This window comes from Nansenia antarctica (assembly GCF_963989245.1).
Source record: "Nansenia antarctica genome assembly, chromosome: 5".
Taxonomy (NCBI): domain Eukaryota; kingdom Metazoa; phylum Chordata; class Actinopteri; order Argentiniformes; family Microstomatidae; genus Nansenia; species Nansenia antarctica.
Window position 1 is genome coordinate 13997282 of NC_137690.1, and position 13260 is coordinate 14010541.

General features: G+C 42.2%; 1 protein-coding gene across 1 annotated transcript in view; it reads right to left on the reverse strand.

The window, feature by feature from the left end:
- Window positions 1-13260, reverse strand: part of oxct1a (3-oxoacid CoA transferase 1a) — a gene marked incomplete at its 5' end in the record, with an annotated part of 47085 nt that overhangs the window by 20556 nt on the left and 13269 nt on the right. The window contains 5 exons of the mRNA XM_080530566.1: window positions 7-79; window positions 216-264; window positions 1650-1744; window positions 2025-2139; window positions 2361-2468. Of these exons, the coding sequence (XP_080386692.1) occupies window positions 7-79; window positions 216-264; window positions 1650-1744; window positions 2025-2139; window positions 2361-2468 (440 nt within the window). The remainder of the gene's footprint in view (window positions 1-6; window positions 80-215; window positions 265-1649; window positions 1745-2024; window positions 2140-2360; window positions 2469-13260) is intronic.

Here is a 13260-nt window from a genome sequence, read left to right on the forward strand (position 1 = left end):
CCTTACCCTCTAATCATAGCGAAGGACTCATCACTGGAGAAGTAAGAGGCTCCAGGAAGCACCGTGACTGTTTCTTTACCTGTGGATACACAACGAGGAGACACCCATTGTAATGTCACACATGAGCATTATTTCACATTGCAGAATGACTGAGTTGGTTCACTTTTCTAAGTTTAAGATAGTGATGTACTGGCTCCATGCTTCACTTCACTTACCAGCATTGATGAGGTCAGCATCAACATCCTCTTCTGTGGGGTAGGGGCCCTACACAGCACACACAGTAAACACACAACACAGAAATGTTGTCCTGTAATCAGGTCTAAACCAGACACACACACACACACACACACACACACGTCTCTGATCATCAGACAAAACACCAATCCTATCAAAAGGTCACTCAACTTGAACATGATTTCACAAGTCAGCTGAGACACTGTCACAGGTCCCTGATTAGATGAGATTGATTTTCTCTCCTTTCAACAAAGGAAAGGAGGAGAGGAGAGGAGAGGAGAAAAGACATAAAGAGAGAAAGAGACAAAGAGACAGTGAGAGAGAGAGAGAGAGAGAGAGAGAGAGAGAGAGACAGTGAGAGAGAGAGAGAGAGAGAGAGAGAGAGAAAGAGACAGTGAGAGAGAGAGAGAGAGAGAGGGGGGGGGGAGAGAGAGAGAGAGAGAGAGAGAGAGAGAGGGGGGGGGAGAGAGAGAGAGAGAGAGAGAGAGAGGGGGGGGGGGAGAGCGAGAGAGAGAGAGAGAGAGAGAGAGAGAGAGAGAGAGAGAGAGAGAGAGAGAGAGAGCGGGAGGGGAGGAGAAAGAGAGACCATGACTTCTGACAGCACCTCTCTTAACACAACATCCATAATCAGGAGAAACTGCCTGACAAGGCATTAGCATAACACCTGGCAATGGCCTACGTGCTCCTGACAACAGAATCGATTAGAGAGGCTCGGTGGAAGGGCAGCGTTTGCTGACGTACACAACCGACGTCAGCGTGGACAAGTAACGAGGGAGTGATGCGCAATGAAACTCTGAAGTTCCAGGTGGGTTTCATGATGAGATTCTGACCTGAGGTAGAACTTTCTACTGTTGCCAGTGTGGATAATGACTCATAGTGTGTAGACACGACTGTTTGTTTACATACAACAGGGAAAAGTTAGGATATTTATAGCATAGCATAGTGTACAGCACAGTGTTTTATTGTATAGTATAGTAGTAGAGTATAGTAGATAGTGTACATAGCCTTATTTATGTAAACCAGCTCTTTTCCCTTTTTTGTTTTATCCTTGGCTCTCTTGTTTTTAGTCTTTTTTCCAAGCACCAGGGGAGCCCCCCCTCCTAAATGTCGTTGTATGGTACCTGTACTGTATTAATGACAATAAAGACCATTCATTCATTCATTCATTCATCAACAGGGATAACCCAACAAGAGTGAAAAGTGAGATGTTACTGGTATTTACTTGTGTGAATTACAAGTCTTATAAGTCTCTGTGAAGGATTGGCAATGTAGTGAGTAGCTTGCTTTTGAGATGACATTGTCCTGTACATGCCTGTGTGTGTGTGTGTGTGTGTGTGTGTGTGTGTGTGTGTGTGTGTGTTGATAGTACGTTGCCCGTGTTGAATGAGTGAGTGGATGAGGTGTGGAGGTCTTACCAGTCCCAGAATGCCATTCTCACTCTGCAGGTGGACGGTGATGTCAGGCTTGATGAAGTTACTGGCCAGCATAGGGATACCGATGCCTAGGTTAGCTGACGGACGTTTTTATCAAAGATCATATACTTTTGCGCACGTCTATAGTGGTGAGTTTTAACACTATTAACATGATCAATTCTAACCTGGTGTGCCAGACTTGATTGCATGGTAATAAATAAAGCAAACTAAGATAGCAAATGGCCTATTAATCTGATATATAATATGAATGAACCTGTTAGATCCCACTATTTCAGACAGAAGCTGTGTGAAGGGAGAATATGTGATGTGTCGCCTCCTATGTGTTGTAGTTTTGTCGTCCTTCTTGTTTAAGGATACCATACATCCCATCCTCAAACTCAAGAGCCGCCCGACGAATGATCCGCTCTCGTAAGATGTCAGCGTCTTTCTTTGGTTTGGGCTTCTCTGATAGGCCCTTCTGTACTGTGCGCCTCTGGAGAGAGAGAAGAAGAGAGAGAAAGGGGAGGGAGTGCGAGAAATAAAAGAGAGTGAGAGAGAGGGAGGGAGAGAGAGCGGGAGCCAGAGAGACAGATAGACTGTTACCATCTCCATTTGCTGCCTGGTTATTAGCATTATGAATAAATCATTTTATATCTAGTATTCAGGGGAGTGTGTCTGTGTGTGTGTGTGTGTGTGTGTGTGTGAGCCTACTACCTCTATCCTCTTCTCGTAGCTGCCGCCTTGGACGATCCTGTGGACGTAAATGCTGGGAATGTGGATGTCCTCCTCAGCGAATGTCCCAACGTCAACCACCTCCTCCACCTACACAGAGAGACAGAGGATGGGGTTAGACACTAGACACTGATCTAAGATCAGTGTCTAGTGTCATGGCGTTTGTTTACTCCCAATAGCTATGTTTAGAGATTTGGAGAGTGTATGCTTGTCAATGTGTAGCCTAACCAGGAGTTATCTTCAATCAGGTCAGTAGAGAAAAAGAAGGGAGTGTTGGAATATTGAGTTGCAGGGTCTGGGTTACTGTAATGGCGAAATATGTATATGTAATACTAATCGGTTATCAACATGTAATACTAACTGTTAACATGCCATTAATAAACATTTATGAAGTTATTGATTCAACCCCTCGGTGTGAAGTATTAACCATGTGTACTGACTAGAGCAACTGGTAAGCGGAAAGTCACCCCATGCTCTACTCGAAGGGGCTACCCTTTTGGCCGAGGAGTTACCTTTGCCTCGACCTCAGTGTTACCCCACAGCCTTGACTTATTGAACATTTCCCTTGTGTGAGATTTCCCTTCCTTAAAGAAGAAACAACTTAACTAACAGATAGAACATGAGAAGAACCAGAGAACATGTTTATCAGTCAGGAGACGACATACAGGTGCATCTCAAAGAATTTGAATATTGTAGTATATTTTTATCATAACTATCATAACTATCATGTGTATGTTTCATTTTTAGGCCTAAAGGCATAAGACAGGCAGAAAGAAAGTTCATTAAGTGAACCAGGATGAGAACAGCTGGATATGTTTAGATTAAGAGGCCATGGAGTGTGAAAACAGAGCATGTGTTTAGATTGAGAGGCCATGAAGCTTGAGAACAGTTTGATATCTTTACATCGAGAGGCCATGGTGCTTGAACAGCTGCATGTGTTTAAATTGAGGGACCATGGAACGATAATAAGGATTTATATAAGAAGTAAGTCATTATTGCAAGCATTATTCAAACTAAAACAAAAACCAAACTAGATCAATCAGATCAGAAATGTGTGTAGTGTCATTTGGGGTATAAAAAGGGATGCAAGCAGAGAGAGCTCATAATTTGGAAGAATTCGGACCTTCATTGATTAATTTTAATTAATTTTGCCATTTAGCAGACGCTTTTATCCAAAGCGACTTACAATTACGAATTACAGGGACATTCCCCCTGGAGTAACTGAGAGCTAAGTGCCTTACCCAAGGGCACACTAGTAGTGGTGTGGCTTCAGGCGGGATTTGAACTCACAACCTTCCGATCCCAAGTCCAACTCACTATCCACTAGACCACCACTACCCCATTGAATGTATATGTTACTTGATATCAATAAAGAGAATTGTTCATTTAACATTGGATCTGGAACAAGTATTTCTTCACCATTCATAATCAGGAAGATTTTAGAAACAGCTGTCATGGAAAAGTTCATTATTTTCCGTAATTTAATTCTAAAAGTGAAACTTTAATATCTTCTAGATTCATTACACATGAAGTGAAATATTTCAAGCCTTTTTGTTTGAGTGCATAACTTAACATACTTTTCAGAAGGTCAACATTTCTGTTTTATAAATCCTTTTTTTTATTGGTCTTATCTAATATTCTAATATTTTGAGATACAGAATTTTCATGAGCTGTAAGCCATAATCATCAACATGTCAAGGGCTTGAAATATATCACTCTATCTGTAATGAATCTAGAATATATAAAAGTTTGACTTTTTGAATTAAATTACGGAAAATAATGAACTTTTCCACAATATTCTATTTTTTTTAGATGCCCCTGTGACTTGGTATTTACGACGTGTCCTTAATTACGATTTATGTCCTTAATGCTACTAACATATGTTGGTATGTGGATGGCCCTGAGATGATGAGAGTGGCAAAGCTGAGAAAGCACATAAATGTCCTCCCTAAGTCCCAACTCTTCCCAAGACATAAGAATATATGGTTCCCTCAAAAGGAACCACTGTTTGTTCAGAAATCACTCCATTTGGTTAAAGCTGACATCATAGATACTAACATGTGAAAACCCCGCCGTGGAGAGGGGAGGTTTGGAAGGTATAAAGAGTGTATTCTAACTACTCTGGGCTCTCTGTCTTACGTAGAAGAGAAGTGCCATGCTTGAAAGCATTTAGTAATAAAAACCAAGAACAATATATTGTGCACATGCATTTTTGCAGAGTCTCACCAAGGACCAAGTGGTTTGAACTTCAATTTCCACAACTGTTACATTTCCTGTTCATGTTTCTATGGAGATCCTGGTGTCCGTGTCAACACTGGAGCCAATGGTGAAAGGATAATTGTTGCAAACAATGATGAAACATTCATTCATTCCATATGATTTATTTATCCAGAATAGTCCACTCAATATCACGTGTGCCTGTTTTCCAACAAACAGCAGTGTTGGTACTAAAACATTCTAAAACTGTCTCAGACACCACAACAAGGGCGATCTCTCCTCCAGGGCGTAAGTGGTGAGTCTGACACAGCATCTATTTCCCCTGCCTTCTATGTATGCCTCTGAGCCTGAGGAAAGCTGCCTCCATAGCTCAACCAGGCTTAGAGCTCCCCAGAGAGACCATGCTTAGATGGGGGCATAATCCTGGGATCAGGGGTGATGGAGGGAGGGGAGCTCAAAGAGTAAGATAACACAGGGAAATGTCTGTCCTTTGCCTAGATAATGAAGGGCTAACTCCTCCGATAAGATTCATTCAACCTTTATTTAAACTTGAAGGTCCACTGAGGTTCCCCTCATTTACAGAGACGACGAGTGACAAGATAAAATAACATAGTAGATAAAACAAAGTAAAACATAATCACATGCACAGAATAAAATCAAGAATAAAAACAAGGATAAGAGAATAAAAACTAAGAATAAAACTAAGAAGTGCAGTGATTATAGATCAAAACCTTGAACTGTGCAAAAAAGCAAAAGGTCATCATGTTCCCTGTATATACAGTATATACCTTAATCTCTTCGCAATTACCATAACATGCTTTGACTGCCGAGGACTGCACCTACAATTAATCATAAGCCCTCCTATAAGTACTCCTGGATGGATGGTTACTAAGCAACATGTCCATCATTGAGGAATAGGTGGGTGCTGAATGGGTTCCAGCCGGTATGAGTTGTCCTGGGTACAGTATGTGGCTGAGGTATTCCACCTGTGTGCCTAACGTTGACCACAACTCCAACACCGAAACAAGAGCATACAGTCATAGCTCCATTAACACAGTTTTTAATTATTATAATAAATATATATATTTTAAAGTACTCTCTCCAAAAGACATCCATCAGACCTCTTTATTTCATCATCTAACATTGGTAAAAAAAAAAAAGGGCTTTGGGGATCGAATGCTCTTCTTCCTGTAAGAGGACTGATAATGGTATATAGGGCCATCATTGTACAATCTATTTCAAATAGACGCAGGAGATATATCAGAGGCTTACAGAAGGTGGAAACAAAACTCTTGCTCATGTTGGAAAATTTACTGTTATTGATTTTTGGTTCAACCATTAATATTTTCCAGGCCGATGACCTCCAACAGGCCATCTGCAAACTTGTTAAAGGGGTGTAACTGTCTATGGATTTGATGAGGCAGTGAATCCTTGGGCACTAGTGCATAGAAAAGTCTATCGTCTCTGTGTATGCTGAGTCATATTAATGCGCCACGCGCACGCACGCACGCACGCACGCAATCCTCCTATGCTGTGTTTGCTATGGTACTCTAGTTTCCTGCACAGAGTAGAGCAACATGAGACAACAACATCGACACTTGAATAGGGCTTCTAGGCTTCTGTCAGCAAGAGAGGATGAGGGAATAAGAGGAGCTTAAGAGAGCAAAATAAGCTCTTAAAATATGGCGCGCTGAAATCTGCCCTTCTCATAAAGACGCAGAGGGGGAGAGAACACTTGAGAGAAAACCAAATCGACGTGAGTCCACACAGTGCCCTCTCTGAAGAAAACAAATCTCCACATCTCTATGGAAAAGGGGGACTGCAAGGAACAACATAATTGTCAGCCGCCCCCCCCCCCCCCCCCGCGCCCTCTTCCATTGCCATAGCTGGTGCCCAGCATCACAGAGTGAATTTCTTTCATTCACAGGAAGGGCAGATGGGCATCGACAGACAAATTGAATTGAATCCCTCTCCTTATCTAAGAGTTTCCTCCCTCAGCCACTCTGCACTCTTACTGAGAGGAGCCAATGGGTGAGAGCGGATCCCGTCTTAGCGTTGTCATGGATACAGGGGTCTTTGGCGGCGAGACGGAGCCGTTAAGGGTTGTAAAGTGATTGAGACTCTCCCTCTTGCTCTCGCTGTCATCCACGCTGCTAGCTGAGTTAAATCTCTGATACCACGCATCGAAAGGGGAGCCAGGAGGGGGGTGGGGGGGGGTAAATAGCAGCTTGCCAGGGCTGATAGCCTCTCACTCACTCACTCACACACACACACACACACACACACACACACACACACACACACACACACACACACTGTTAAGCAAGTAATTTTGCCTCCCAGTGATCTCTCATACAGAGTCAGACCACAGTGTCAAACATAAGTCATAAGCAGCTGACGTCTAGCTCTCAACAGATGTTCAGAGTTCAGATGGGGTGAAACCTGGGGTGAAATCTAGTTCTAGCTATGGGTTGAGTCAGCCGTTACTATCATCTAGAGACAATGGTCAGCTCCCACTAACATCTCTCCCTGTCTCTTAGCTTTACTATTGTTTTCAACTAACATTTTCACTGTCTAAGCAATAATTAGCTCAAGCAAGGTTGATTTGCTGTGTGTGTGTGTGTGTGCATAGGGCCTAGCTAGTTTTCCTTTGATCTGTGTGATGCAGCCTACGTCAGGGCTCAGGAGATGCACCACACACACACACCACACATCTGTAGTAGCATTTTTTCTTCAATGAGAGGAGAGAGGGGCTTGAAGTGAGCTGGCAGGAGGAAAAAGGGATTCAAAGGCCCTCAGGGACACACACCCCTTTTTGTCAGTTTTTTCTTTTTTTGGCCTGTGAGTCCTGTCAAGACCTATTCCTTTCAAACTGATTCACATACACTGTTGTGAAAGATTCAGGTGGTGAGGGAGAGAACGAGACTGTGTACGTTTGCATATACTGTATGTGCGCATATCAGCGTACTGTGTGTGTGTGTGTGTGTGTGTGTGTGTGCATGCTTGTGTGTGTGTGTTTGTCTGCCTATCATGTGTGTATGTGTGTCATTGACTGTGAGTGTGTGTGTGTGTGTGTGTGTGTGTGTGTATGTATATGTGCGTCATTGACTGTGTGTGTGTGTGTGTGTGTGTGTGTGTGTGTGTGATTGACTGTGTGTGTGTGCGCGTGCATTGATTCATGCTGCCGCCTCAGCATATTCCAGTTCCAAGTTGTATAAATGGATCAAAACACCCAAAAACACAAAGACACTCTGTTGTTGATGAGGCGGTGACGTGAATGAACTGCAGTGCTCCTGCCCTGTCCCACCTGTAACTATATGTGGATGTGTTGTTGACACTGTTTGAGTGACGTTCAGACACATTGCTCTGATCAGCATATGAAGGGCACCAGCTTCCCTTTGAGCTAGGGCGCGCACTGCACGCACGGCCACCCCCACACACACACACATACACACACACACACACACACACATAGTTAATGACGCACATACACACATGACAGGCAGACAAACAAACACACACACACACACACCTCCTCTTTTACTGTTCACTCAACCCTCATTATGCTGGGACCAGAGAACAAAACAACATCTCAATGATTTCTATCAGATTCAAAATGTCCATATACATTCATGGCCAAAAATCTCCCAGAAAATGGTTGCAATTACAAATGCTTTGGTATTCATTCACATGTTTATTTCTTTATTTCGGTACATCACTAACACTGCACTGCGTATGTTAGTAATTAACACTTGTAACACAATGTATTACTACTAGTTATACTTTTTTGTATGAATACTCTATATATTACTAATCAAATAGTTACTATTGTAGCGCTTTAAGATTCAGCATGAGGATGACAGTGACCATACTTTGGTTATACACCATACTTTGATTAGCCAGCATATTTTTAGCCTCTCCATCTCCCTCTGTGTGTGTCTGTGTGTGTGTGTGTGTGTGTGTGTTTGTGTGTGTTTGTTTGTCTGCCTGTCATGTGTGTATGTGCGTCATTAACTCTGTATGTGTCTGTGTGTGTGTGTGTGTGTGTGTGTGTGTGTGTGTCTGTGTGTGTGTCTGTGTGTGTGCGCGCGCGTGCGTGCCCACGCTCTACTGCCACTGTCAGGGACTCAGACGTCATGGCCTCACCCAGGAAATATTGAGACTATAATCAGTTTCCACCAAGCTGTTGCTCACTCCTAATGTGTGTGTGTGTGCGTGTGTGTGTATATGTATGAGTGACAGTTTACCACTGTGTTGTCTTGCTATTTAAACGTAAAATGAAGTTGCCCCTGGCTGTTCTGGTTGTTACTGTGGATGTAAACACACTGCAAATCCCATCTTACATTCTCATATCGCCAGACTGTCTGTCTCTATTTGTCCATTAAGATATCTTGAGAACCAGCCGAAAACATAGCTGTGATGAATCGTTGTACTTGCACACACGGCCAAGCACACGTTCACGCGCACACGCACACATTTTGATTGGCTATGAGCAGAAGAATAACAACCCTGCCCCATTTGACGTTACTCTTCGGACCTTGAGAGGAGCAAAATATTCAATGTTAAGCAGTCAATGTTAAGTCATCAGAAATTGCTAGTAAGCTTTTTTTGTTTTTATTTTAGAACATTACCAACGTGATTTACTGTAGTTTTCTTGTAATTACAATTTGTTAGAACAGAACCAACATGGGGACCAGTAAAAACGTTTGGCTGTACCGTTTTGAGCTGCCTATGGACTGGTTGAATCGTTACCACTCTCCACCACTTTTTGTCACATTTGACCCCAGGAGCCGAGTGGAATAACAACTACATAAAGCCTAGCTTACATAAACCGGGGCCACTTCACCTTGAGCACAGGTGAAAACACTATATAGGTTCGTATGAAGAGTAATCGTTAAGCAAGTCTGGCAACTTATCCTACCCCCTCCTAAAAGCAGCCTTGCTATGGCAACCGTGAGTGTGCCTGCCCTGTACACAGACACACAACCACTCCATCCTCAAATGACCCTCTTTTGACTGACATTGGAACATCTGTGCTTAAAATTCCACTTTATTTTATTTTATAACTGTGTTTGAGGGGTCACTGATCCTTTTTGACAGCACACACATACTCTGCAAATATTTCCGCACAAAAGCCTAAACGCTTGAAGGCCATGGCAAATCATCAATAACATTCCTCTAGCTAACTAGTGTGCCATCTGCTTGAGAAGAGGGCTCAAATGTGTCTGGTGAAAGAGTCCTCAAGTAGGGCAAGGTCATTTTTCAGTTTTTCTCCAGATTATGAAAGTGCAGATTGTAAACAAGAAGATAGTAAGAAAAATGTAAGTCAGAAAATAGTTGAAGAAGACATCTGAATGTTGGCACACCTGAAATCAAATACCGGAGAAACGCGCTCTGAATCAAAACACATGCAAAATAGCTGCTAGTAGCTAGCGGACATTTTGTTTACAAGCCATGTATCACTTACCCAGTAGCCTACTGCAAGCGATACAGTGAATCCAACTCACAAATGATGAAGTACTCAGTAATCCTAAAACTGTTGTTTGTTATATCAAGTGGGCTCTTCAACATTTAAACTTTCGTAATATGAGAAAAAACACACTTTTTGATCATTTGCGCGACTTGAGAATGCAGCCAACATGCAGACCTTTTCACTGGACCGTGTCACAAATGGTTCATGGCAAAAGAAGGTCAAAATGGCAATAATTCTACAGCCCCATCAAGCAGCTACAGGTAAATGGCCTAAAGCAACCAATCATGTTTTCAAATGATTTAAATCCCCTCTGTCCTGGCCTCCTGTGGAGCCTTGGGCACAGCAATGGAAACTAACAGGCGCAACAATGTTCCCCTCCATCCCTCTCAATAACCCCTGTTTTCAAGCAGATGGACAGACAGTGGGAGGGTGATGACACCATGGAGTGTGAATATCCTCATCCATAGCCAATTAGTCTCTGGGCTGAAATAAAAACAGATACGCACACGCAACACACACACACACACACGCACACGCAACACACACGCAACACACACACACACACACACACACACACACACACAATTGCTAATGTTGCTGCCATCTCATCTCATCTCACCAACACAGGACAAGAGCAGATCAGTGTGGCTGTGATGATAATGCAACAGCAGCAAAAACACTGCTTTGATTCAATCCCTGCCGCGTATCCTATACCCAGGATGCACTGCGCCTTCCATTGTACCTGCGATAAGGGGATAACTGGATGCCACGGAACATTCCACAATGAAACCGCCGAGTCCCGTTGCCTGGCAACCCTGGCGGCAGCGATTATTCTGAAATTTCCAAAACCTTCTCCGGTATCTTCACTTTCTAGCATTCTAGAATGTTAATTAACATCCTATCGACAGCATGCCCCCTCCTCCTTCTTTAACCATGAAAAACATGAGCTGCCCATTCACCTTGAGAAGATTACGGGTCAAATCAAGCTCAATTGGTCTTGAGTTCAGAAGACAAGTGTCAAGCGTCATTGTATACTTAATTGAAGTGTGACATAGGCTTTTGTAAGTTATTTTTCAAGCATAGTAAAGCTACTGATAGTCAGTTAAATTGAAAGGGAGACACTTGACTAACACCTGTAGTGGGTTTAGTAATATCATTTCATAAAACTATAATATTGAATACATTCATGTGAGTTGCTATACCATACTCACATATGAAGATAGGAATATAATATTGCATCATAGAAGCTGGTATGTTAGCATTTAGCTCAGCTTTTCTATGTTTCTGCAATTTGCATGGCATTTGCCATGGCATATCCTCTAAATAATAGACACATGAATGCGTAATAAGCACCCCTCGACGTTCTACCCATCAATATGTTCACTATATAACCTCACATGTTTGTTTATGCACAAGGGTTCTTCTACCCCTCCATTGAGCCCTAGAGGGCTGCTGTCATGTCTCTTTGGTTCTGAATGCCTCAGGGTGGGCGCACACACACACACACACACACACACACACACACACACTATAGCACCTGACCTATTCCCTCTCACAGTGAAACCCACCAGAAAACCACCAGATCAATATTGTCAACAAAGTAAATTGATGGCAGAACATGTTCTGAATTTCATACACAAACTTATCTCCAGTGAGGCGGTAATGGCTTTCCTTGCCAAGATAAATGGATCTTAATGGCTTATGACTATATTGGCCCAATATGTAGTCTACATAGATAATGTTCATGTGTTGGTGCTATAAAAAGATCACTAGGAAGGAATGGATATGAGGATTATGCTCTCGCAAATTACCAGAGAGCTTGCAAGGGACTTCTCAGCTAATTGTGAGAGATAGTGGGACTATCAACAGTTGCAGCTATCTGTATCATAATGTATTAAAGAGACAGTTCACTTGTAAAGTTGTCAGATGCTGACGGCACCAGAAGGGGTGTAACGTTGAGATTGAGTCCACGTGCCACGGTATTGGTTGTGTCGACCCAGCGATGCGGTTCAATTTCAAATTAAACTAATTTACAGTTTTTTATTCTGCTGTGCTCGTCTATTCCTTTTTATAATTGAAGCATGTTATGTGGTCTATTCAACCCATGGCACTAGATCACTTTTACATTTTAATTAAAACAGTACGGTACCCTGAGAATGCTCTTGGATATGTCTTTGAGTTGGCTTCGGTGCAATTTAGACAAAGGGGGGCTGGATAAAAGAATTAATTTGATATGCACACAATGGTTTAATAAATGAGTTTCTGAGCAACATGACATTAAAAGGAGCTAACAATGACAAAAAGAACATCAAAGGGTTTCTAATGAAATTGGCACAGTTCTTTTGTACATCCAGGTTTTGTTTTACGGGGGGGGGAGACTATTTTGACGACTACCTGACGCCTCCTCCTGGCTACTTGGAAGTATGCATCCGTTATGGATGTAATTAGTGATTTGTGTCAGCTGTGTGTGCTTGTATGTTGCTGCTTATGTGTCCCATTTCCCTGTTTCCCTTGTCGGTTGATCACTTTGATCTCAGTGTGAGAATAGGCTAGGTGCACAATCTCACTACTTCCTGAAAGGCAACTGGTATGAACATATCCTGTCTCACTCTATTGGTTTAATTGATTAATCAGCTGTGCACTGTGTGTTCCAACAGTTTACCGCACAGCTGATTAATCAATTAGACCAATAGAGTGAGACAGGATATGTTCATGCCAGTTGCCTTTCAGGAAGTAGTGAGATCGTGCACCTAGCCTATTGTAACACAGCCTGTGGTGTAATCCCTGGTAATTTAAAGACTTTTTTTATTTCATTCGTTGCGAACCTTTCGTGTCATACCACGTACTTTGTAAACTTATTTTGATTGTTTCTTTTATGTTTCTACCTATCAGTGTTTGTGACTGGATAGCCTGTTTTTCGGAGACTGGGTTTCTCCCCTTTATTTTCTAAAGTAAAGTCCATATTTGTTGGATCCTGCCTTACCGTCTCAGTAAACAGAGAAACTTTATTTTTAAACACGTTCCCGTCTCTTTCATTCTGGGTCCAACATCTTTAATGTACAGAAACATAACAGGTTTTGACATAGGGGGAAAATGCCACGCTTGATCTTCAAAAGTGGTGAATTAAGAAGTTTATTTTTATCATAATTTGATATCAAAAGATATCAAAAGGAATATATCAAATAGAAATCT